Source organism: Nesoenas mayeri (genome assembly GCF_963082525.1).
Source record: "Nesoenas mayeri genome assembly, chromosome: 3".
In the NCBI taxonomy this organism is placed as follows: Eukaryota; Metazoa; Chordata; class Aves; order Columbiformes; family Columbidae; genus Nesoenas; species Nesoenas mayeri.
This window is the reverse complement of record NC_137544.1, coordinates 61,342,160-61,368,030: the sequence shown is the minus strand read 5'-3', so window position 1 is coordinate 61,368,030 and position 25,871 is coordinate 61,342,160. Positions and strand designations below refer to the sequence as shown.

Sequence of the window (25,871 nt, the reverse complement as noted above, 5' to 3'; positions counted from 1 at the left end):
TGCTCTGGGCTTTTCTCTCCCCTCCTCCTCCTCCTTCCCTTCTTTCTCTGCCAGCTTTTCCTCCTTTGTGGCCGCATCCAGGGCGCTTCAGCCCCCCCTCCCACGTTCCCCTCGGATCCTGTCTCCACTTGGGGGAGAAAAAAGCCGCGCTCTTTCCTGTCTCCCGGCCGCAGGGCAGCACCGCGCCGGCTCTGCCCGCGCCCGCCGTGCGGCGGTGCTGCGGCGGCGGCCGCCCGGCTCCGCTCTCCCCCCGCTCCTCCCGGGGCCGCTCCCGCCTCCGGGGGCCGCTCCCGCACATGGGCGCCGTGCGGGGCTCCCCCTCCGCCGAGGCGGCGGCCGCGGTTCCCCCCCGGCCCTGGAGCGCGTAGCCCGCCCGTCCTCCCGCCCCGATTCATTTGTTGTTGTTGTTCTCCCTCCCTCTCTCTCTCCTCTTTCTGAACTTTTGTCACCGCGGCCGCTGCGCAGATGAAGACTTTTTGCGCCGGGGACGCCTAGCTTCTCCCTCCCCGCCACCGTGCCCTGCGCTGCCCTCCTTCCCCCGGCCGCGATGCCGTTCCCCCTGCGAACCCTGGAGCCCCTGAAGCTGTGCAGGTTGGAGGAGGCCGGCGGGGATGGCGCGGAGCGGGGCGGCCCGGCGCCGGGGGACCACGCCGGGTCGGCGGAGGGGGGCGGCGGCCGCCGCCGCGGCGCGGTGCCGCTCTTCGGGGCGCTGGAGCAGGTCAGCTCGTACGCTCTGGTGTCGCTGCTGATGCAGCTCTCCGACCTCTCCCGCTGCGCCGGCGACATCTTCGGCGGGATCCTCAGCGAAGCGGACTCCCTCTGCCACCGCAACGCCCGGCTCCAGCGCCGCCTCGGCGCCCTGGAGACGCTTCTCGCCCGCCTCGACCACCGCAAAGTCAAGATCCGTGAGTGCGACCTTTCCTTTCCCCGCCGCTGCGAGCCCGGGACGGTGGCGAGGGGGGCTGTCGGGGGGCGCCCGCTCGGTGGCGGGGCGGCTTGCGCGGCCAGCTTTGCTTTATTTATTTGTTTAAAAAAAAAAAAAAAAAGGAAAAAGAAGAGGGAAGCTGAAGCATCCCCCTCTCGCCCTTCCCGTGTTCAGGTGGCGACGGCCGCCACCGGCGTCCCGCCGCTTCTTCTCCCGGGGCCCCGCCGGTGCTTGCCGGCTGCAGCGCGGCGCTCCTTGTCCCCCTCCTGCTGACCCCGGCCCCGGGCTTCTATCCGGCGGCTCCGGCGCTGGCTGCCGCCCGAGCAGAGGAGTGTCACCGTGTGAGGCCAGTGGTTGCTGGTGTTTCACCGGTGCCTCTGTCTGGCAGAAATCTAATTGAGTGGGGAGGGGGAGTTGGCAGGGAGCGCAGCGGGGTGACGCGGGGTCCGAGGGGGCTGGCTGGCTGTCAACGCTTCCAGCGCGGGGGATTTTAGCTGGGAGATAGCGTGATAGTTCTGGGGGAGGGCTGGGTGGGTTTGTTTTATATGTTTATGCCGGGTTTGAGCTAGACTTCGGATCAGCCGGGCTTCTGACAGTTCAGCCCGCATGCCTGACTAATTCTTTTATATGTGCATGGGAAGACCTCAATAAATAGAAACCTGGATATACTTTGGGGCTGGTTTTGTCTCCTTCGCTTCTCCTGAGCTTTTGTTCTATGTGCAGAACTGACCTGAAGTTTGTGTTTGCAACTTCATACAGAGCATAAGCAGCAAGGTCCAGATTTGGCCTTGGATTCCTAAGTAGTGGCAGTATGGGGAGATTCTTGTTAAGTCTCTTTCTGAGCCACTGTAAAGTGTCCCTCAGAAGCGACTAACTCTACAGCTGCAGAGAGCTATAGGAAAAGTTTTTTCCGAGCTTGATCCAACTTTAGAGAAAGGATCCCATAAAAATTGTATCTGCTACATGGAATTTCATTTGTGTGTGTCCTAGCTCCCCACAGAGTATAGTAGCTGGCTTGCAACATCAGCTTAGCTTTCTAAATGTGTTGGAAACATTCAGGAATCCAAAGAACTGTGTTGCAACTTCTGTGGCAGCTGTGTAAGGTGTAAGCCTACCCTAAATAGGACTGCTGGTGGGAGACCACTGATAGTTTTCTTCTAAATGGGGAGTAGAAAGCTTGCTTTGCATAGGGCATACATAGGAACAAAATTGGTAAGGAAGGCCTTTCACAGGTAAGTTTCAAAGAATATGTACACACTGTGGGAAACTTGCCTGTTTCATTGCAGAATTATTCCCTGTGGTATACTTCAGTAAACAGTTCCTCCAAAGGAGGAAACCATTGTCACCCTTGTGAAAAGGCTATTTCTGTGGTTTGTGTTAGGCTAAAGCTTTGTGATAATCAGTTTGACTTTTTGATGCTTTGTAACTGCTTGACAAACTTAAGGAGCTTTTATTCCTTACCAAAACAGGTATATCCTTTTCTGCCAATATAATTATGTTAGTTTGGCTTGGCATGGCATGGCATGGTGTAGTCAGACTTGAAGTTAGAATGTTCTACTACTGGGAATACCGGCAGTATGGTGGTATATTACATTGATGCCCTGATAGGAAGCAGCATTTATCTTTATTTTAAATAGGGAGCTACTTATTACCGTACACTGATGCAACACATCTAAAGGGAAGGGTGAAATGAGGCTATTGCTGCACTATGCAAGCCCTGAAATTTTACATGTGTCAGACATTTAGTTATTACATTTTTTTCTTGGTCATTGTTTTGCACAAGTTATGTATTTGCTACTTATTTTTTTATTACAATTAAGTCCTTTGAGCTAAGCCTGTTATTGCTTTTAATTTGATGATCTTTGCTCTTGTCGTTGCAATTCCCAAAACTGGACGCAGTTCTTACGTTTGGCTTTCTCCATTTGGTTTTAAATTCTTCAGTAAGTGGCGTCTCTACTGTCAAATTTAATTTTCCTACTTAACAGCTGCATTGCTGCTGCTAATATTTACTTTTTAAGTATCTCATTTATTAATGTCAGGGAGAATTAATGATGTTTTCCTTCTAATATGTATTTTTAATTGCGTGAAATACAGCCGCCTTGTAAAGAAAGATTATTTTATTTGCCTATCAATCACAAGGAATTGGTGTGTAGGCTAAGTATATTATTGTGAAGTTGCATATAAAGACAGGTCATTTCTTATGTGCTTTCTACATATTGTAATCTGTTCACGGAGATCGGCTGGGATGATCAGTTGTAGTTAGCATCACCACCATCTCTATAATGCAAGTTGTCAAGGCTTGCCTGCAAGTTGAACCCTGTTGCCGGCATCAAAGGGAAATATCTGCAAAAGAAAGAGAATGGTTTAATAATGCTGGCTTTGTTGGAGGACAATGACAAGGAGGATTTTTCCTTCCCGTTTTTGAAGATTCAGAAGCTTCATGGAAGAAGCTGATTGCTGGTGTGGGACTTTAAGAACAACATGGACTGTAAAAAGTTTGATTGTGTTCCCATTTACTAGATTCTTATTGCTCATAAATTTTTACTTGTGGGGAAAAATATTGTAAATTACTGTATCTCTTGTGGTATGCAGGCAGATGTAGCATGATGTTGTGTCAGATGACTTAAGAATTTTGCTCTGGCTTTCAGGATGAGGGGATAGGACATTGTACGCCTACTTTTCAAATCATTGGTAATTTCTACTTGAATAAATGGTTCCTGTTCTCTTTGTGAGGCCCAGACAATAGTTTCCTCTTGGAGCACAAGATCCCAGGGGGACTTTACTGATCCCATCATGATCTTCTATGGGAAGGACCAGAAGAGGACTAGCAAACATCAAATCTGGGGCAGAACTGTTTCTTGGCAAGTAGCTGCAGACTGGCAGCTGGTATAAGCTACACCGTATCCCTGGTGCTTGGGAAAGTTCATACATTGAAATTTTGAGGGTTTTTTCTTTTGTGTACTATCATAATTTTGTTTCAGTGTAATATCCTTGAGATAACTGGGGTCCATTAGTGTTTGTTCCTCCATGAGCAGGGGTGAGTGTGCAAGGGAGGGAAAGCAGGCAGAACAAAGCTCTTTGTCTTCAGTTAGTTGTTCTCTACAGCTGTGGACTGTGCTTGCTTGTCTGGCTGTATGGTGTGTCCTCTGTGGGTGTGTAGGATCCATGTGCTCCTAGGTGTGTGTATTGGAGTGTGAGTAGATAAATGTTGCTTGAATGATCTCAGCTGTTTCTCTTCTGTTATATGCTGTTTGGTATCCCATAGTGAATGTATTTGTTCAAGCAAATCCTTTCATTGCACCAGAAGTGAAAGAAGTTTCTAATGTGGCAAACTGGTCAACCATGTGCTGCATTGCAGTAGGTGCTACATCTTTGCAACCCTTACAAGTGGGAAACTTCCTCATCTGTCAAGAGCGGCTGGACCTGTGCCACGTCCTTTAGCTAGGAGGCCGGCTTTCCAAGGGGTTTGCACTGGTGTGCCACACACACTCAGAGTTTAATTTCATATACTTCAGTATACTGAAGGTCGCTTTCAGTTGTGTGCAGTCTTAGTGGCGATGCTTTTTCCAGGGCTTACCATGAACAATGGGCTTCATTGGAATGTTCAGCTCTGTCCAGTTTGGTTTGTCTGTCTTAAACTTTCCCTTTACAGTGGCAGAGCTTTGCATGATGAACAGGGTGTTGTGCCATTAGAAGGGACATGAAAATATGAGACATGTCCCCAGGGGCTGATGACTGGTTTATAACTCATGGTGGTGGGAGGCATTAGTGGCTCAAGGTTGGTTTATTAAATTGAAGTGCAATACGCAGTACTCATGACCTTAGTTTAACTGCTTTAGCCAGGTCTAGAGAATTAATTAGATTTGGTACTCTTTGTTTTTAACAGTCTTTCATCAGGATTTCATTAAGCTTATGTGCGTTGCTGTTTTGCGTGGTGTTTTGTTGTATGTTACCAGCATCCAGTTGCTGTAATATGGATTACACCATCGAACTTGCCTAGCAGCTTTTCATCTTCTAGCAGCGTGCATCTGTAGCTGTGACCTAGCATTAGGTGATGTATTAATACTTTCCATCACTTTCAGTTCTTAAACGTAAGGGTGGGTGAGGACAAGTGCCTCTTTGAAGTGATCAGAGCTCATCAAAAGGCATATGATGGCAGCGGGGAAATCTTTCATGAATTACAAGGCCAGCTCTTGGAAAATGCTGTGAGGCCTTGAACAGTCATTGTTTTCATAGGGCAAGAAGAAGGACATTTTTTCCATTAATATTTGTCTTCAACCATCTGCAGATACTTATGCAAAATTTAATATTGCTGTTCTTTTCTGTGAATCCTAATGGTCTGACAGACTGGAAAGCTGTCCCTTCCATCTTCTATGCTATTTATTTTTAGTCTTTCTGAAGAGATATTTTGAGAGAAATGCTGGGAGGTTAACCTAATGACAACTTCTGGTTCAGTTTCTCCAGCAGCAGGATGGGGTTTGGCCAGTTGTGCCTCCTGTTCTAACAAGAAGAAACTGATCCTGTGGGAGGGAGGAAATGCTACCTCCTAATTAGTGTTGTTGTTTGAAATGTTTCAGTGTTTGGTTTTAAAGGCACAGCATAATCATTTGATGTTCATGCAGAATGTGTATACATATGTATGTATTTTTTTTAAGTTTAAGCACTTTAATGAAAGAGAGCTATGGGGGTGGGGAATATGGCTTTCTATTTGTCTGGATGATGTAAGGACAACCCAGTTTACACTCCATCTCCTGCTATTTTGTTTAGTAAGTATTTTCCACTCTTTATGTGTAAGGCAATACAGGAGCACGTTTCCTGCTTCAGCTGAACAGGAAGCTTTATTCAGCTTATTCCTAGGGAAACCCCTCCTCCATCCCGAGCCACCAAAAATGAGCATTATTAGAGACAGTATCAGCAGCAGGCAGGAGATGAATGGGCTGGCTGACTTTCTGGGCTTTCTGTAGCTTCTGGTAGAAGGAAAGAGTGTAGAAGATATGTCATCTTATAGTGACAAGAAGAAACCTTCATTAGAAAATGGTTTTGAAATAAAAATGCAATCCAATGGAAACACTACTTCGCCCCCCCTCCCAAAAAAAACCAAAACACAAAAAACCAAAAAACCAAACCCCACCAAAACACAAACAACAAAACAAAACAACCTAAAAAACAAACCCCAAAGCCAACCACCAAAACAATTGTGTGTTGTTGAGGAAGCTTTGGTGAGAAAGGACTGACTTTCAGGGGAAAAAATCTGTTTTAACCGTATTTGAGAGCTACAGTTTGGCTACAATACCCTACAGATGCTTTAGGTGACCACACGCAATGGTACTTTTCTTCTCTCTTTTGCTCTGTAATATGAAGATTCAGCAGCAAAGTTCAAACTATGTTAAACAGTTAACAGCTCAGTTCCCCTAGGAAGGAAAAAAAAAGGTATTTTCTCTTTTACCCTGTTGTAATCATTCAGATTGCTGCTAAGAAGCAATATAACTCTTGTTTTCTTTAGCTAGTGCAAGACTAATTATCTGTGGAAATTCAACCTGATCCAAAGGAGATTTCATTTGAAACAAGCAGGAAGAAAGTCTGAGTTAGAAAAAGATTTCCCATAGGGTCCGTGGGCCAAGTCGCTGTCCTGCTGAGTGGCAAAGCTCCAGCTGAATTCAGTTTGATGAAGGTTTGGCTTGCTGTTTTGAAAACAGTTGACACTCTTTGGCTGAAATTTAGAGCTTCTTTGTGTATTGCTCAGAACCTATTATACAACACCTATGAACGTTTATTTCCGTAGATCTTATGATTGGCTTGATCATTCAGGAAAACAGCGTTAATGAATTAAACATACTTGTAGTTAGTTGTTTTTAATTAGGATCTATTTTGAAGGTTCGTAGATATTTTAGGGTAACATAAAATGTCCTCAGAAATTTCTCTTCCTATTAGTACTGGCACACTCTCTGCTTGGTTGAGTGTAAACTAGTAATCTTGGTCTTGTGGGATTCTCTCCTAAGATGTTAATATGAAGTTCCTGCAGAAGAGGCATTTTTTGGGTGAACCTATTAGCAAACATAAAACAACACAGTGGAAAGCCACTGAAATTCCTCAAAACCTCCATGCTGGAATTTAAACCAGCCTCTAACTAGTGGAGAGTGAGATGAGGCTTTCAAGGGGGATGAGAAGCAGGTTATCCCACGTGTGCTTGATGATTCCCGCACCCTCCTCTGAACTGGTGCTGGCTGCCGTCAGCTATGGGATGCTTAACGTTGCCAAGCCCATATTCACTATGGTAATTTCTGGCCTTTTTTTTGTATTTCTGGGTGAAGGAAGGCCAATTTCCCTTGCCTTGTCTTTCTTTTTCCCCCCGAATATTTAAATAAATGATAGGATAAATGAGGGCATGTGCTTTGGTTCATGTTATCAGGAGCATTAATGCACCACAAACAGAGAGGGAGATTGAGAAATAGAAGGAATTAAAAAACACACATTGAAGGCTTGGTGATTATGCAAAGTCCTGGTTTCTTTTGTAGTCGTAAACTAGCTATCAGCAGGCGAGATCAAAGCTGTCCACCCTAACAGTTAACAAGATCAATTAAACATGGTAATTAAATGTTGTTCTTGGCTGTAGGTTTGATAGGAAACCTGCTGGTCGGATGGCAGACTCCAGAGAGCCTGGATGACATGCCACTTAAGAGACTAGGAAAAAGATCTTTCTGCCCGTGGGTTAAGCACAGATTAATGTGGGTGGACTTCGCAAGCTGCTTGTATTTATGTCATACCATGTTTTAGTTGGGCAGGGCTTCTTCTGGCTTCAGGTTTGTTTTTTTTTTCTTTGTCATTTGTGAATTATGGTGTTTTATGCTAGGTCATTTCTATTTATTTATTTGTTGGCCTCCTGTCTTTTAATTGTACATATGAGATTTCATTGCCCTTTGAGAATGATGAGTAGTTAGAACATGAACGTTTAAGGTCCTACTGAATGTGGCAGAGCTTCCATCTCAGTGCAGTTTGGAGGCAGAGGAGCTGTGCCTGCAGAGAGAGACAGCGCTGAGTAGTTGCTTTGCCATAACTTCTCTTGGTAATTTCCCAATCAGAGCCACTGGTCTACACACTTTTTAAGTGAAGGCCTGATTAGTCTTTTTTTCCCTTACTTGCCTCTTTCTCTTTTTCTTTCCTAGTTCGGGCTCCCCACCCTGCCTCTTCTGAGGGGTGGCAGTTTCAATGTCCACTCTGCACCTCCCCATCCATGCCATGCCTGATATAACTGGCCTTGGGTATCTCCCCTTCCTCAAATGCAAGGCTCTCTGCATGCCTGACAGCTGGTAGGATTTGGGAGGAAGGATGTGAGGGGATGGGAAGCAGAGATAGGAAAAGGTGATGTTTGATGGAGCTTCTTGCTTTCTCATGAGCTTTCTGGCTTTTCCCCTTGTCGCTCCTCCGTGTCATACCCCTTGCTGTTAGCCCCAGTGTAAGAGCTTCCTGGCTGGGGTTGTGGCACAACGGATAGCACCATAGTAATAGTCTTAATCCTGCTCAAGTAGATCCCTTTGTCCATTTTTAATGCTTCCCTTCCAAACACAGAGATGTCTATTGCTCTGCTATAGAAGTGTAAAACAAGAGCAAAACCACGTACACCATAACAGCAGTGGAAGTGAGAGTATCCAGGTATTACTTGAAATAAGAAAACCTCAAACTCTAGTGAATATCTGTGAATATCTTATAACTTTTGAACTTAAAGGATACTTTAATGTTTCAGTAGGTTTAATTTCCTTAATCCAGATGTGAGGAGCAGCTCTGTTTTAATATGAAATTTAACATTCTGATAACCCATAAATCTGTTAAGCTACTTGATTTGATATTGCTTTTACTGTAATCAGACTGTATTCTAAGCAAATTTTGATTAATCTAAGATTGTAAATTTTTAATTAACTTAGCTCCTACTTTTCAGAGATTAGGACTGCAACAGATGCCTCCTGAAGTAAACTGGAACTATGGTTGCTATCTGAAGAACTGAGCTACTCAATATTTCTACTAGCAATAAGTACTAATGTAAATTGTAATGGAAGGATGATCAAGTAGAGATTTCAAGCATATTGAGTAATAGTGATGGTGGGTTTTTATTTTATTTTTTTTCTGGTTGAATGGCCAAGCAGAAAATGAAAACAAGAGACTTCTCCAGAATACTCCAAGTGGTAACATCTTGTACTTGAATGCTCTTCTTTCTCCTTGTTCCTCCCATTTTTTTTTCCTTCTTAGTACCAAAATGTTGGCTACAGAAGAGCTCTCATCAGCTTTTAAGTATTGCCGCTCACTGCCTTACATATATTCTTCTGTGTCTGGTTGTTGGACTGTTAAGCTTTCTCAACAGCACAAGTTTGAGTGAGAAAGCAAGTTTAGTCTTTCTTCTGGCAGGCTGTCTTCTGTTTTGGCAGGTTTTGGCAAGTTTTGGCAACAGATGGAGTTTGCTTACGGGAAGCTCAGCAGGACCCGAGAGGAGCACTTTGTGGGTTATCTCTAGTGGCACCTTTTGTTCCTGTTGTATGGGAGAGAAGAGCTCCCAAGTGAGTGGTGTTGGTTTTCCCTTCCTGTTCAATATCTGGTTGATGCTAAGTAACTGGTTCTGCTTGGGTGGCTCAAAAAACCAAGTGATGTTTGGCTAATTCAGTATCTTTAAACATCATAAAGAAAACCTCAAAATGTTAGTCACATTGTCACTTAAAACATTTTGAATTAGAAAAAAAGAAACCAACAACTGGGGAATGGGAACAGGCTCTTACAAAACTTATCTAAAACATTCCCTTTATTGTTAGCTGGGGTGCTTGGTATTCAATTTAGAAGAAAGCACAAGCAAAGCTTGATTACACAGCAGGATCTACATCTCATCCCACTTATTCTGGACATGATGCAAATAAAATCCTTGTTCTCAAATATTGAATGATACAAGAAATTCTGGAAATAACTACTCTCTAAGATTGAGATATATGTGAATGTATATATGAACAATAATTCAATTAAGTGTATAGCTTATACTGTTTTGATTTGTAGTGTTGGACCCTATTTGTGAACTTTGACATTTTAAATAGGGAAAGAATAAGTTTGTTTTACATGTGGTATGAGGGAGAAAGAGAATGAAAGTAATATAATGTTCATAATATGGCTTGCTGTGTTAGTTTAGATGCAGTTTTCTAAAGCTTGTTTATTAACGTATTTCCTTGTTCTGTTAAAATATAGGTAGGTGGTTACTGTGCAGTTCCTCCTGCTAATTTTTTTTTTCATTATTATTAGCATGTGTATGTGACAGAATATCAAGAGTATTATAAGGCACAAGCATACTTATCACAAAAAGTCAGTTTGCAGGGCTGAATGCATGCCATAGGGAACAGGTAGGAAGTAGAAGGGCGATAATGGGGGAATAGCAGGATTTTGTACCAGTTGTGCTGGGAGCTTGTTGGAAGCTCAGACATGGGAAACTGGTATAGCAACTGATCCCCCTGGGGCCGACACCCTTCCCTATATCCCTGGCTGCTGCCCTTGCCGTGGGGAGGGTGTGTGGTCCTGTTGGGCAGGCTTGGACAGCCCCCGCCCTGCGGGGAGCTGTGCTGCGGAGGCTGGGGGGGGCCCTGACCCCGTTGGGCTGCAGCTGGGCTGGGCACCGGTTGCGCAACGTGTGCTGAAGTGGATCTGCCTCCGTGCTTGCCGAAATCCTGGGTAGCATCGTGTAGGGCGTACCTCATCCTGGGGAGGCAAGCGTGGTCTGAACAAGGGTGGTTTAAATGTAATTAGATTATTATAGTTTACTTTGGAATTACAGACGCAGCTATAATAATATAATAACTATATTATAAAGTATACAGAATTACAATCTATAATTGTGATCTTTATGTTCAGGAAAGATAGGAAAGCTAGAGAAAATGAGGTGAGTGTGAGCCAGTTCTCTTGCTCTGCCTTGTCTTGGTGGTTTGCAGTAGGACAGGGCTGTCCTTCAGCAACAAGTCCCATGCACAGAGAGGAGGGAGGCGGCGCTTGCTTATGGTGGAAGAAGGTGAAACTTCAGGGTCGGCCTACTTGCGATCACAAATTTCCTTAAAACATTCCAAAGTGCTCATTTAGCACAGCCACAATGCAGATTTAACTGTGAGCACGAGACTCTTTGCCTCAAGAGAGTCTAGTCTTAACACATACAAGTCAAGCTAGAAGATGGCAATTTAGTTAAGTGTGGTTTGAAAAGATCTGTGTTGAAGAACCCAAAGTTTCACAATAGTTATGGGCCTTCCTGAGGTCTAGAGGAAGAGCAGGTAATTAGAAATCCACAGAGTGTTTGCCTGAGGCAAAGAATACCACAAAAACTTTAGAGTTCTTGGTGGTTTTTGTTTGTCATGTTACAAAAGCCTCTGTTTATTCCATATCTGTTACAGAGACATTGTGTCTACTTAATGGTAACGAAGACCAAAACCATCTGCACTACTTGTTATCTTGCCTGCTCCCACTTGTTTCTGACTTTGGCTTCAATTCCGTAATTTGTGATGTGCCCTCTGCAGGGCATGGTAACATGGGAGGGAGTGCTCTTCCAGGCATGTTGTTTTGACCCTGTTGCTTTAACAGAGCGTGTTTTCCTCTCCCACCCATTTTCCCAGCACACAAAATATAGTAGCTTTTTCCCTTAGAAACTATTTTGTTACTGTTAGTAACCTTGCTGACAAGTTGTGAAACTTGCTGCGGTCTGGAATTAGGTACAGCTTGTAAACAGCAGGATGGAGAGTAGGTAACTTAGCACTGTATGTAGAGATAATGTGCTGTAGCTTAACACATCAAATATTTAAATGATTTAAATGCATTGTGTAGTACAACTGATGGAAAAACAAATTAGGTCACGATAGACAAAAGCTTGTCATCATCTGAGCTCCTGTCAGCTTGGCATGTTTGTGCTCCACTGGTTTTGTCACTATTTATGTCTATACACATATGGTATTTCTAATTTAGAGTATTATTATTAGTGACTTAAAATAAACTATGAATAAACTTAATCCTGAAGATAAGTGAAATCATGGGTTTATTTCTGGTAAAAGTTTGAATCCTGGAATATTTGAGCATTTAACAGAAATGAATACTGGAAAAATGGATGACTGACAAAAGGCTGATCCAAGGGCAGGTTTTGGTATGAATGCTGTAGCCACACCCTGAAGTGACCAGATTGAAAGTCCTGCATGATCTCCATTAACACTGGAGCAGTCTCTGCTTCTAGGGTGTTATAAAAGATACTTGAACTCCATGCTGTTTGCTGTAGTACCCTCTTTTTATTCTCCTCTGCCTTAGTGGCCGTTGCTGAAGCTATGACTATGTGAGTTTGAATGGAATGAAACCTTCAAGTGAAAGTTCTCAAGGCTGGAAGGAAGGATCATGTATTGAGAGCTTTGCAGCTTAAAGTGTAAACACTCTTCCTGTGGTCAGTGAAATCACGGAATCCCAGAAATGGGACGGTACCTCCAGAGATCACCCAATCCAACCCCCAACTCGGAGTAGGCTCAGTTTGAGCAGGGTGCTGAGGGCTGTGTCCACTTGTGTTTTGGATATCTCCAAGGATGGAGCATCCACAACCTGCTTGGGCAACCTGTGCCAGTGTTTGACCATCCTTACAGTAAAAAAAGAGTTTTATTTCGTGTTTAAATGCAGTTTCTTGTGTTTCAGTTTGTGCTCGTTGCCTCTTGTCAAAGCATTATAAGTAGGAACCCTAATACTCTTCTTAGTGGAAGGTTGTCAAAGAGGGGTGCTAATTTGTATCCAAGATGGACAACCTGATCAGGAAAGCTGGGGTACTCTGCGGTCTTAGGTAAACAGCTTAGTACATCTATCTGAAAAAGGATGGGTAAGGGAAGGTCTTAGTCTTAAGTAAGAAAGCTAGTAGCCAAAAAGTACATAATTATTTATTTGAGGACTTGTCACCTTGCAGTGCTTCTTTGGAAGAACTTTAATACTCTCAGCAAAACATACCTACTGTTTCTGTTGAAAGGCAAGGTCATAAACCGGATACCAGAAGTGGAAATTATCTCTGGTGGAAACTGTTTCCAGTGCCTCACCTTGCAGATATTGTTGTCAGCATCCCTTACTGAGTGAAAAGCATTCAGTGTTTGCAGGAGCCCTGAACAACCCTTCCGCCTGCTTAAGAATTTCAGCAGCGGCTTCTCTTTGAAATTTGGACAAAGATTCTTGGCTAGTTTTTTTAGAAACTGTCTAGGATCTAGGTTACATTAATACTTTTTTTTTTACTTTTTTTTTTTTGGCAATCGGAGTGTTATTAAGCGGGTTAGAAAATATACCTTATAGTTATCTTCTTCATCTTGCATGAGACAAGCAAGTGAACTCCAATGAGAATTATGGGAAATACCTTTTTCATCATCCACAGCAGCAGTTGATCAAATAAAAAAGTCCTCTCAGTATCCTGAATTGCTGCTAATTAACACATTTTCTTACCTTTCCTCTCAGTAAGCACCGTTTTACGCTGAGTTAATTGGCAGGACTTAGTACATCTGATGGTGCTTTAAATGAAACTTGTGATTTAAGGGCTAAATAAAAGCTATTGGAGAAAAATTTCTTATTTAAAAATGTTTCTGTTAGACTGCAGGATTATCTGCTATTTTACATAACCTATTACCTACACACATGGATGGCAAACTAGTATTATACATTCATTTTTTTTCCAATGAAAGTTCATAAACTCTTGTTAAAGTGTCCCAGTTCTCATGGAAGAAGCCAAACTGGCATTCGATACAGCTATATTTAAAGCTCTTGGCAGGACTTTTCCCATATGAAAGATGTTATATGTAAACTCTTGGAATAAAACCTGAAAAACTTTTGAGATGACAATTCTAAAGACTACTTGATCATCTTAAAATTAAGGGATTTAAATACTAGATCACAGTTTTGTGTCAGAGTTCTCTTGTCTTACACTCTCCTTGTAGTGTATATTGATTTTTTGTTACAGCACCTCTGGGAAATATGCATTGGATAAGCTTGTAACCTCAGGTATGTGGCACCTCTGTTGCTTTCTACTGTGGAACCTTACAAAAATGGGGTTCACTGAAAAGTCTGGCCTTAAGTATTTGAGCATAATGAATGATTTTTTTTTTTTTCTACTGTGTTTCTAAGGAGAATACTTATAGACTATGGAATACATCCTGTTTTCTCTGCTGCAATGAAACCACTGCTTTTTATTTGTAATACCTACTATTTTTCTTCTTTGTTAAGGCTGCCCACATCTGACTTGGGACTTCTTAAAGCCAAAGGCTAATAGAGATGTCTTCCTTTGTTTTTTACCAGGGAGGAAAAGTGTTGTGTGGGTATTTTTTTTTTAAATCAGTTAGTTTTCCCTGTGGTGTTTTCAACCAAACCTTACATGTGTGTCTCACTCTTCAATTAGAAAACAAAACAAAAATGAAAACCAAACCAGCCAAAACAAACAAAAAAACCCCACCAGATGAAAAGAACTGATTGACTTTGTCCCAACTGTAAGAAAACCAAAGTAGTAAAGGCACTGTATCCTAAAGATTTGTTTTTCTAATCTGTATCATTAGTAGTGTAGGTCAAGAACCTAATCCACAGTCATTTTAAAGTTGATAATATTCCTTGATGTACATTTTTGTATAAGTTTATTGTGTGGCTAAAATTTTTTTGCCTGTTTCTTGTTTGCTTTTAAGGATAAGAAGAACAGAGGGGTGAAAGTCTGGGTTGACTTATGGTTTGCATTTTCCAACATCAATTTTGACCCTGAGTTACTAAGTATGAACTCGGAACAAAAGAGCTTTATAGCAGTGCTTGATGGATGGGTCTTATTATAATATTGAAGTTTCCCTCCCCCATGCTCACATCCTTGGAGCTCAGTCTCTCTGACTTAAGCGCTGTCTTTGTAGGGAAGAGCCCGCTTGCTTAGGAGTAAAAAATGCTGAGGCTGGCACTTTGGGAGAGTGTTTATAATAGTGAAGATGTAGGAGAGAGAACAAAAGTGAAAAGTGTGTAGGTAAGTTGTGGGGTTTTTTGTTTGTTGTTGGTGGTGGTGTTTGTTTTTTTAAAATTATTTTTATTTTGGGGGGATGATATCCCCAAATGTTTCCTAATTAGGTAGCTGGTTTAGAACAATATTTTGCATATCTATTGCATAGGAAATGCTATTGTATTCCTCTTCTCTCTGTAAACAGCTTGCTTTGTGTGTGGATTGTGGTACATTTTTTTAAATTGCTTTTTTATTAAAAAATATTTTTGAACCCTATTTGCCTCTAGCTTTTCCCCCATTTATTTCAGTAGCTCTGGCTATCACAGGTTTGTGTTCCATGCAACTGCTGAGACTACCCCTCATTCTTCTTTACAGAAATGCTGTAGAAACAGAGGGGGGGGTTGTTTTGGGAGGGGAGGGAATTACCAGCAGTGGAAGCAGCAGCCAGTGGTATATCCAGGAATGCTCTGGAAGCTGGATTTTTGCAATATTGAAATTTGAAATCACAGCTCCTCCTAACCAAGGATTGCCCTTGAGTTTTTAATCAAGCTCTATGAATATTCGGTAATGAATATGGTGTGAGTGCAGGACTGCGGAGTGGCAGCCGGGCCAGTGGCGCCGTGGCTCCCGGCTGGGCCTCTGCCCCCGCTCTGGGGTGCCCTGGGGTCTGAAAGTGGGGGAACATGGCTACCTGTGCTGGCACATCCAGCTGACGTCTCCTTTGCGTTTAATTAATCTGCTTTGCTGTGGATTGAGAAGGTAAAGTGGTTACAAGAGCAGATGCACAAATGGAGTGGAGTGGACTGAAAAGAAAGTGAGCGAGCATGAGGCCGGCATTGGTCCCGTTGAACTAACAAAGTGGTGTCCTCTGCAGCCATCTTGTAGTCGGGGTAGATTCTCATGTGTGTTGTCTTGTTGTTGCTAGTGGGGGTTTTGTTTGTATGTGAAACAAAAATAAACAGATGAAGGGGAGGGGTAAAAGTGTTGCTTGTTTTGCTGGAGGTAATTTTATGGGGGGAAGGAAAAAAGAATAAAAAAATCAACAACAGTCAAAATGCTATGGATTAAATCCTATGAGTACTACCGGTGCTTAGAGTGCTTGTAGTTTCCACCATCCCTATGAGACCTCTAACAATGACCAGAATTCTTGTACTGTAAGCTTGCAGGATCTCCTCTGATATAATAATTTAAGGCTTGCCCGAAGATTAGAGACAGATCTTTATTTTGGCAACTGGAAATAATATTACAGAACTTGTGGATGCAGTAGAATGGACTGACGCACAAAGAACTGGCAAACCTCTTTATGAAAATACTGCCACCACCACACACACACACACACCAAAAAAACCCCTGAAATCCTTAAATGGAAGAGCAACATCCCATTTTTGAGTGCTGAGTTTTCAAAGTGGGCCAAGTGTAGATGTGGCTATAGCTATAGCTAAAAGACGTTCTCACTCAAATATTAAAATGGTTTTGAAGATAGCAGAATTCCCATTTTACAGTTAAGGCAAAGAAAATTCAGAAAGGTCAAGCAGCACACTTAAGCAAGCTGGTATCAGAGCCTGTGTCTCAGTCCTGGTGAAACAGGATATCCCAATGGATTAAGCTGCTCTTCCAGTTTGTAGGCTGCACAAGCTTGATCTGGCTGTCATTGGCTTGCCCTCTGTTGAACTTCACTTTGATCAGTTTGGATTTCATGAATAGGGCATCAGTGGCTAAACCTATCCACCAGATCTGGGGAGGGAGTAGGAGTGCCTGGAATTTTGCAGGCTTGGGCTGATTGTGATGATTAAAATGACTTTAATGATAAAGGAAAATAATTAAATTATTCCCTATAACATTCCATAGACATTTAAATACAAGATATTGCTTTGCCTCACAGTATTATATGGATCGAGTATTTTTATTCTCATTATAAGATTTCATTTTGGTGCACCCCAAAAGTTCTCTAATGATCAATATTGGAAGGGTCCAAAGGTGTCTTGGATTACCCGTTTGCCTTCTGGGCTCTGTGCACGCCCGGAGATGCTCTGCAGCACCACGGCTCCTGCTTGCTTCCTCAATCGCCGCTGGTGCTGGCAGCCTTGTCGCTGGTCTGCTGGTTAGTGCCTGAGGTGAAATCTTTCCTCCTGCTTCAACAATCCTCAAAAGCCTTCCTCAAAATATCCCCACTTTGATTAGTTCCAACAAGCCCTTGCAAGCAAATCAAGGATGTTTTTACCACATGAATCAGCAAAGGATTGTAAAGTACATGGACTTACCCACATTACTTCATGAGGTATGTCTGAGGATTTCTGTGGAAAGGGTCAAATGCTTTTTGACTTCAGTTAAGTGAATTTCACAAAAGAAGTGTATGTGATATCCCCAGTGATTAATTGCTCTCAAATACTTAGCCCAGCTGAGTTATGTAATATGAATCTCTGAAGGATTCTCAGTAAAACGTTTGTGAATGGTAGATGTAAATGTCCGCAGTGGCTTTTGAAATGTTAGACGTAGAAAGTGCTAATGGGAAAAATATTTTATGTCACTCTTAAGGTAAAGATAGGGTCTCAAATTTTTTAGGGCCTTGAGTTTAACTCCCACTGATTTAAAAATTTGACACTTTGCTATAAATTGTTCCTTCTGCTTCTGGCAGAATAAAAGTTGAGTATATTTAAATAAATTAGATTAAGGCTGGGAAGTGAAAAATACCAAACTGGAAGGTGTGTGCCTAATTCCAACAGCCGCATGTGAAAATCTGCTATAATACATTTCAGATTGTATGATAGGGTGTTATTTCTTAGTACCCCAGTAAGGATATTTTTCTTGGCAGCAGGATGATTAATACTTTTTCCGGGTTACATGGAGTCCTAAGTTTTTCATAGTGCTTCTGCTGGCAACCAGAAAATTGGAAATGGACAAAGACTTACTGAAAAAGATCTTTAGAATAGCATATCTAAGAGGAACACGTGGAAGTTTTCAATATGTATATAAAATTCAAATGAAATTTCAAGGTTCTCGGTACCTGTACTAGTACAGGTGAAGATCACAGAAAAATTCACGCGTTTTCTTTGATTTTGGTTGAAAATGGAGGTTGCAAGGGTGTCACCTTTCTGAGGTGCTTGAAGGGGGGTTATCCCTTGTGTTGAAGTGCTGAGATCGGCATTGACTTGGGAGCCCTGTGCCTGCTGCACAGAGGGGATGGCTAAAATGAAGAGTTTCTCTACTGAATTGTCAAGGAAATACAGTAAAATGTTTCTTGTGTTAAAGAAAAACATACCTGAACACATGCAATGTGACATCTCCAATCCAGATAGGCAGACAACCTGTGCTTATCTTGCATGCCTTGTTTGCACTCCCTACCTCAAAAGCAGCTTTGAATGATGAGGCTGCTAACGTGCTCACATTACTTTGTAGAATGTGCACTGACGTGGTCGTGTTCCCTTGTGTTGGGTTCTGTTTGTCCGTCACACGTTGGTCAACTTGTTGAATGGTATGACGCCAACCATGTTTTTGTTCTTGTTTACATGGCAGTGGTGGCTTTCAGTTCTTTATTGGCTGTGCCCAGCTGTAGCGGGAGAAGTGTGGGCCATCCACATGTGTCGGTGGCAGCTCTGTTCTAACTCACAGCAGGCCCCCTTGCTCATCCCCCCCAAGAAGTGGCACTCCAGACAGACTTGTCCAGTAGGCTACTGGTGGGACCACTCCCCCTTCAGTTACAGCTGGGTTTTCTCTGTCTTGGTGCAAATGAAAATAAAATCAGACCTAATCTGTTTGTGCTCAGTTGACTAACATGACCAATACTACGTGCAGCTGATTGATTTGCTGATATTCTATTTTCCCTAGAAACAGAATACCAGCAAACTTTACTGGAGTGGGTATTCTATTTCTAGTGAAGGACTTAGCGCAGACCTTGAGACACTGGGATGCTGTAACAATGGGGCTTGCATGATTATTAAAAATAAAAAGATAATGTTTGCTAATGTAAATATGTATTGCAGCATTTTTGCATGTTCTGTGTTGTTTCTTTTTAAGGATGCCCACATCTGCAATCTATCACACAAAGCAATGCTGCCATTTCTCTTGTAGGGGGAGATGGATCTTTTGAAATGCTTCAGCTGGTGACCAGTAGCTTCTTGCTGTAGTGTTTTACTTGGTCCATATCAGAACCTGATCTAGTTGAAGATGTCCCTGCTCATTGCAGAGGCATTGGACTAGATGACCTTTGGAGGTCCCTTCCAAGCCAAACCATTCTATGCTTAGATATGCAGGAGGGTACTGGAGAACCGAGCAGGAAAACGCACCGTTGTTGAAGCCATGAAGTAGTAGTGGTTCCACCAGCCTTGAGCTCTTGTCAGGATGCTAAAACAGGTTTGGATTTCAGGGAAGGAAATGTCGTACAGAACTGGAGTTCATAAAGCTCTGAAAAATCACATGTGGTGGTGGTGGTGGTTGTTGTTGTTTTACTGAGGAAAGATGCATTGGTCCACACTCGCATTCCTTTAAAAAGTTGTTTACGTTTTGCACTTCTTTCTTGGTGTGCGCATACACAAAAAAGCAGCAGTGACCCAAAGGAAGGACTCTCATGACTCAAGGACAGGCAAAATCACTGGTGATGGCAAGGAGGTGGCACAGGACACGCGAGGGACACCTTGCAGCTCCTGGTGAGCAAAGGTGGGAAATGATTTGAGCAAGCATTGCCAAATGCTGCCATTTGGGGCTGCTGCCATTTAATATGAGTTAGAGAAGCCCCTGTTTTTGGTGGCACTCAAGAGAAAAACATCAAGTGGCAGCCAGCCCTGGTACCCTGTTGGCCAACCCTGCGTTACTTTCTGACCACTCTGTGTTGGCAGAACCTCCTTCCACCTCTTCAGCGCCAGTGCCAACGTTTTGAATAAGTATCCGATTCCAAAATAAATGTGCAGATGCAGATTTGCTGAGAATTAACATGAAGTGTGAAATGAAAACAGATTTAGTTATTTTGGTGTAAGCTAGTATGTAGTTCAACTCCCTGTAACCACTCCCAAAGGATATAATAAATACTGAAGTGTTTAAGTATAAGGCTTAATATTTTCTTCAATAAATGATTTTAAGTGAAATGAACTATTATTAACTCTTTAGAGTGGTTAGTAGTATGAGTGCATTTTCAGGATTTTTTGTGCAGCTTATGGGAGAAAAAAAAATCTCTGTCTGCTTATAAATGCGTTAATTTAAAATAGATTTTTTTTTTTTTTTTAAATAGAATACCATTAGATAGTCTTTTTTGTCTTAAGATCAGATCTGTAGTGCTGAAGCTCTTAGGAGTTAAGAAAACAAAACAAACAAACAAACAAAACCCAAACAATCAAAAAAAAACCCCAAACCAAATCAAAACAAAACCACAACGAAAACTTTCCATGCTCTCCTCACAGTCTTTAAATAAAGCAGGCTGTACTCTTTCCCAGCTCCTGCCTCCCCCAAAAGAAAATACTTTAAAACATTATTTTTAGCTCAAAAGCAATTCAGAAATTACAGGTTGAGTTTTATTAACCTCCTTTCCAGCCTCCTGCTACCTATAAGCATGTGTGGCATGTTCCCCTTTATGGAGTCATTCACGTTCTTGCCAGCTGAGATCTGTTCTGGGTAATATGAATATAATTCCCCAAAGTAATGCTTTTTCATTTCTGAAATTGTGAATATCTCAGCACCATGTGTTTATGATGATAGTGATATTTTCAACCATAACAGAGTTACTCTAATTTACATGCATGGCACAACAGTCTTCATTTGTCATCTTTTGAGACACTCAGTCTTATTCTTGCAATAACTAAAGTTCAGCTGAATAATTATGAAGACTAACCGAAGCTTGTCCTTGTTCTATGTATTGTTTGCTTGTTTTTGTGCTTGCAACTTACGTTTTTGACAACCAAATCCTGTAGGAGAAGTGGCAAACAAGCCCCAGTTGGCATATTTCTAAGGTTACCTACACAGCAACGAAAACTGTGACAGCTGTCAAGTAGTGGGAGAAGCAACTAAAGTGCGGTAGGATGATATGAAGCTGTACATTGTGTTTTTTTATACATGGCAGTTCCTCCATATCCTACATGTAGTTCGGTTCATTTGCTTACCCTGTGGTAAATAATGTTCTGAAGATCAGCAGTTTCGTAAGTTATTTACTCACAGGCTTTATTTACAATAAAAGAGGTACAAGTTTTTACAAACAAACTGTAATGAGTATGTGTAAAATATATATCTCACTGGTCAATATCAGATAGCTAGTACTGATTTTTTTTTTAATCAACTTTGCCCCAAATTTAAGAATATTCACTATAATTATAAAGTTAATATTTTAAATATTTGCAATTCTCAAATCCTGGAGACAATGCCTAAAGAATCTGAGTGGTCCTGATTTGTTTTGTCTCAGCACCTCCAAGTCCCACTCGATCTGTCCCACTGTGAACAATTTCACAGTGGGGACCGGGGATGGAGGTTGGCTTGCTTGTCCCCTTCCCTCACTTACAGGATGAGGAGTGTACAGCTCATCTGACTGTAACTGGAAACAAGTGCTGAACTTTCATCTGTTAATTACCCATTCATTGAGGACTGCACTGCTGTAGCATCTGTTAGCAATTATATCTTGTTTAAAAAGAAGCCAGTAGGAAAAATATAGGAGGGTGAAGAACAGTGAGGTACTGGTTTAGAGCACAGAATTGATAACAAATGTTCTATTTCTGGTTTCTTTGCTGCCATGGCAGCCTTGTACCTTCATATAAATAATATAAATGTCTTTCATCACCTGTTAAATGAAGTCTCTGCCTGCTGTTTGCAGGTTCTTTGATTATTTTTAGTTTATGCATGTATCAGTACAGAGCTTTGAAAGTTCTTGGGTTTACTTTTTCTTTCCTCTGTCTGTGATGCCTTTTTTTTTTTCCTTCTTCCCCAGCCATGGTTGTTATCAAGCTTTTCCCTGGATGGCTTTTCACTTAACTTTCTAAAGTGCAGCAGCACAAGGAGCCCAGAGAGGCTCCCGCGATGCAGAAGCTGGGGCCGGCATCACAAGGCTGCGGGAGGTGGCACCAGCTGCTCTCAGCGATGAGCCTGAGGGTTGTCACTACACCAGTGTCAGCAGCTTCCCTTGAGCTGCCTGCAAGGATCTAATGAATTCGGAAATTTGAGTTGGGATTTTTAGAACAGTAACAATGGGAATTTGTGCAGTGATTGCAAGAGGGTTTTATATTTTAACTCCTATTGCTTTAGTCTAAAATATAAGGGGTATGGTTGCTGCTTGTTCCCAAACAGAATAATTATTTCACACCCTAATATATCAACAGATCTCTCTGTGATGTCTGATATGACATGACAGAGCCATGTACTGTGTGTGTGTGCTTAGCTGTTGGAATGGTGCTCTGCATAAAACTACAGCGAGCTTCAGTCTGTGCTGGTTTTTGCTTCAAACAGGACTCTGTGTCTTTTCAGTAAGTTTTATCTGTTGGAGCATCTACGCTATGCCCTGGCATAACCTGCCCAGCCATACCTAATATACCAGGAGAGCTTGGTGTGGTGTGTCTGTGTGGGAAGCAGCAGAAATAAGGCACCACTGAAAAGTTCTAGACCTCCTCCAGATGCATTTTAACCCCCAAGATAAGGTAGCAGAATGTGAATGCCCCCTTTGATGGTGGCAGCAAGCTGGTGGATGGGGCTCTGCCACTCATTTGATACCTCCTTATGTTTATTTTCTTTTTCATTTTTCACTTCTTTGAGAACAATGATAGGCACTTTGCATTAAGTCGTCTGTTCAGACGGAAGGCAGTTGAGCTCCAGTCACTTCAGTCACTGAGCTGGTGTGAAATAGCAGCACTCACTGTCCCTCCTGTTGAAGTGAAAGTGACAGGACCAGAAAGGAAGAAACTAGGAAAGAAGCCTCCTAGGCTTTGTAACCTGGCAGTTAGGGCACTTGACTGGTTTGGATTAATGTATGTTTTGGTCTGCACTCCGGGATTTTTTTCTGCTTTAGTCCAGTGATTTTTTTCATGTCTTTTAATAATAATAATAATACAGGTATTATTAATAAAAAGTTCTGTGTATCCAGTTCTGGGTTCTCTATAGTACGGCATTTATAAATCTAATTCCTTTACCTAGATTGCCAAGTATTTTTGGCATGTCAAAATCAAAAGCTTTGCTTCCTGTATTTCTCTAGAGTACGCCTCCCTACTCTCTCGCCATCTCTTGCCTTTGTCTGTAGGGACTGGAATTCTCAGCTGAAATTCCTGTTTCTCTCACACACCTTGAGTATTCATTAGTTTCACCTATTGAAATTGGTGCCAGACCTGTGTGGCTTAATCTGCTGCTGTAATTAATTGAAAATTAAACCAGTTTTGCTCAATGTTAGTCTGCGTTACAACTCACTAATTAAAAATGCCTAATGTCTTGAAAAACCTGAGTCACTGAACTTCTCAGCCTGGTACAACACAGTCTGTGACTTACGTTGCAGTGGCAGAAAGCAGCTGGTTTGGAGTTCAGAGCACAGCAGATGCCTCTCAGATACTAAACAAGTAGAAGACAGGATATTACCCCTTCCTGTTTGCAGCTGCTTTAATAGGAATTGAAAATTTTTTTTTTTTTCTTTTTAGATAGTTATTCACAAATGATGGGTTTAATTCAACCAGAAACTAGTGCTTATGTCCAAACAGGCAGGTTTGCACTTGCTGTTTTTTTTTGTTTAATCTGCTCTGTTTTGCTGTAAGCTCAGGGTTTTAAGGCTGCCCTGTAATCCCCCTTCCCTGGGAGCTGGGGTGGGAGGACTGCTGCTCCTCCATGCTCAGCCCTGCCTGGCTCTTCCTACATTCATTGGTGTCTCACCTCCTTTTGCTTTAAGGTCAAGTTTCCTCTTCCTGCTTGATTTCTCCCCCCACTTGCACGTTTCTACCCTGTTTTGGTTTGTTCTGCACATTTGCATTCAGTATTGATGCTTCCCAAAAAGCTCTCCTGTTTCAGGACACGTTAGGTTGTAATAAACATGCCCTTTAATATTAGCTCTCTTCTATGTAAGGTGCACATATGTGGTCTAATTTTGAAATTCCGCTTGGGGTGGGGAGGTTGTTATTTCTCAGCACACTTTCCCTATACTGTGTTTGTAAGCACTGCTATGTATACAGTTTAGCTTGGAACACTGTATATGATACCTAGTAGACATGCTGGTAGGAGTAGGCATATTGGTGGGTAGCTATTTACTGCTCAGTGTACTATTATTGCTAAATTGCTTTTCATTAGAGTTGTGTGTTTTGTTTTTTAAACTGGTTCCACCTCTATGCAAGTGTTCATTTCTCAGGCTAGTCTTAAACAGCTTGGAAAACTGTCTTAAGACTGTGAAGCTGGTGCCACTCCACAGGCTGTATATCTGGGATGTTTTGAGTTATGATTGCTTTTTGGAAGTTTGTCTTCTGAAAAGAAGATGACCTTTCTCAAAATAAGCCCCAAACCACAATCCAAACACTGTACAAAGTGTTTACTTTGTTTTCAGTTCCACTAAGAGAAAACTCTTTATTCAAAGGAAATGTTTAGAATGAATGGTTGCTTTTTTTCCCTTGTCTCTAATGCTTGGTGATTCCAAACACTGATCCTGAGTGCTCAGATTGTAGTTTCTCAGTAATGTAGTTTGAGTCAGGATTTCTTGGATTTTAGCATGGCATGGACTTCTTTTTTGGTACCAGCTTCATCACAGGACAGTAAATCTTCTTGCCATCTATTGAGCAAGTGCAAGTTTACTATGCCTATCCAGTCTGTAATCATAGTCAGAATACCAGTGAGCAAACTGATCAAATGTTCCCTCCGCAAAAGCTGAGGTGATGGGCTAGCTAGCATTATAGTGTTTTTGACCATTTGTGATCTGCATTGGATGTGAACCAGTGCTCTAATACTTACATGTTGGTCAGCTTGCTCATGCCCCTTGGCTTTTGTGAAATGCATTTGTTGGTTGCTTGTGAGCACTGCCCTAGAAGGAAGGCTGTTAGAGGTTTCATAGTGACTGCAATAGTTTGTCTTTTAATGTGTAAGTAGACTCTTATGTGTGCAAGTGCAGAATCAAAAAATGCAAAGAGCTCTGGTTTTGGGACTTGGGCTTTTCTTTTAACCTTGCTTTCTGTTGTTTTTAATCCTCTCTGTAGCTTTTTCTGAGCACAACAGATGTAAAAATGATGGGCATTTTGCAAGCAGCGGAGAAGCATGCCACTGAAAGCCATTTTAAGCTTGCATATGCAGTGTTGTCAAGTTGGTTGAGCACTGGAGTGGACTTACAAGGCTTGGACTCCTAATTTCAGCTCTACCATTAGTCCCTCACAAAAAAATGGAGATAAACTCTTCCTATGTCCCTATATTTACTAGGAGGTCTAACTCAAGTGAGCTAATAGGAAGCACTGAACAATCCAGTGAAGATTGTGTTTCTTCAGTTCTTCCTGTTGAAATCGAGGCCTCTCTCCAGTTCCTGTTTTAGTCTTGTTACCATTAATAATCCCTGCTAAGCTAGTGCTGTGACTCACATTTCTCTGCCCCAGCCAAAGGCGAAGCTGAGGAGGAGGAGGAGGAGGTCGGTGCATCCTCCTCTGGGGCAGTTTCCTGCCCTGCGCTTCCCTTTGCCTGCTCGAGAACAAGAGTTAAATCATGGCAAGCAGCAAGGATGAGGGTCACCCGTTTAGCAGGAGTGCTGAACTCAGCTGAATTTGGAGCTTCAGCTGTTCTCTTATTACTGCATACCTCATCATGCCCTAAATCAGCGTTTTAAGTATGGTACTGCAGAAGAAACAGCAAAGCAGAAGCCCATGTCTTACTGTGGCAGGGGTGCGGGCAGAGGGGTCTGATGGAGTGGTGGGAAGTGTGACGGGAAGGAGGTGTCGAGTGGCAAGAAGAGATAATGGGTAATGAAGGAGAGGCCAGGCCAGCACTGGGATGTATGGGAGGGTGCTAGAGGGGGGAGACGATAAGAGAAGGGATCAGATTTAAGTAGCAAGAGTGAGAGAAGGAAGA

General features: G+C 42.3%; 1 protein-coding gene across 1 annotated transcript in view; it reads left to right on the top strand.

The window, feature by feature from the left end:
* Window positions 1-547: 547 nt before the first annotated feature.
* The window catches only part of NHSL1 (NHS like 1), a gene marked incomplete at both ends in the record, with an annotated part of 176,620 nt that continues 151,296 nt past the window's right edge, over window positions 548-25,871 (top strand). The window contains one exon of the mRNA XM_080342809.1: window positions 548-905. Within this exon, the coding sequence (XP_080198935.1) occupies window positions 548-905 (358 nt within the window). The remainder of the gene's footprint in view (window positions 906-25,871) is intronic.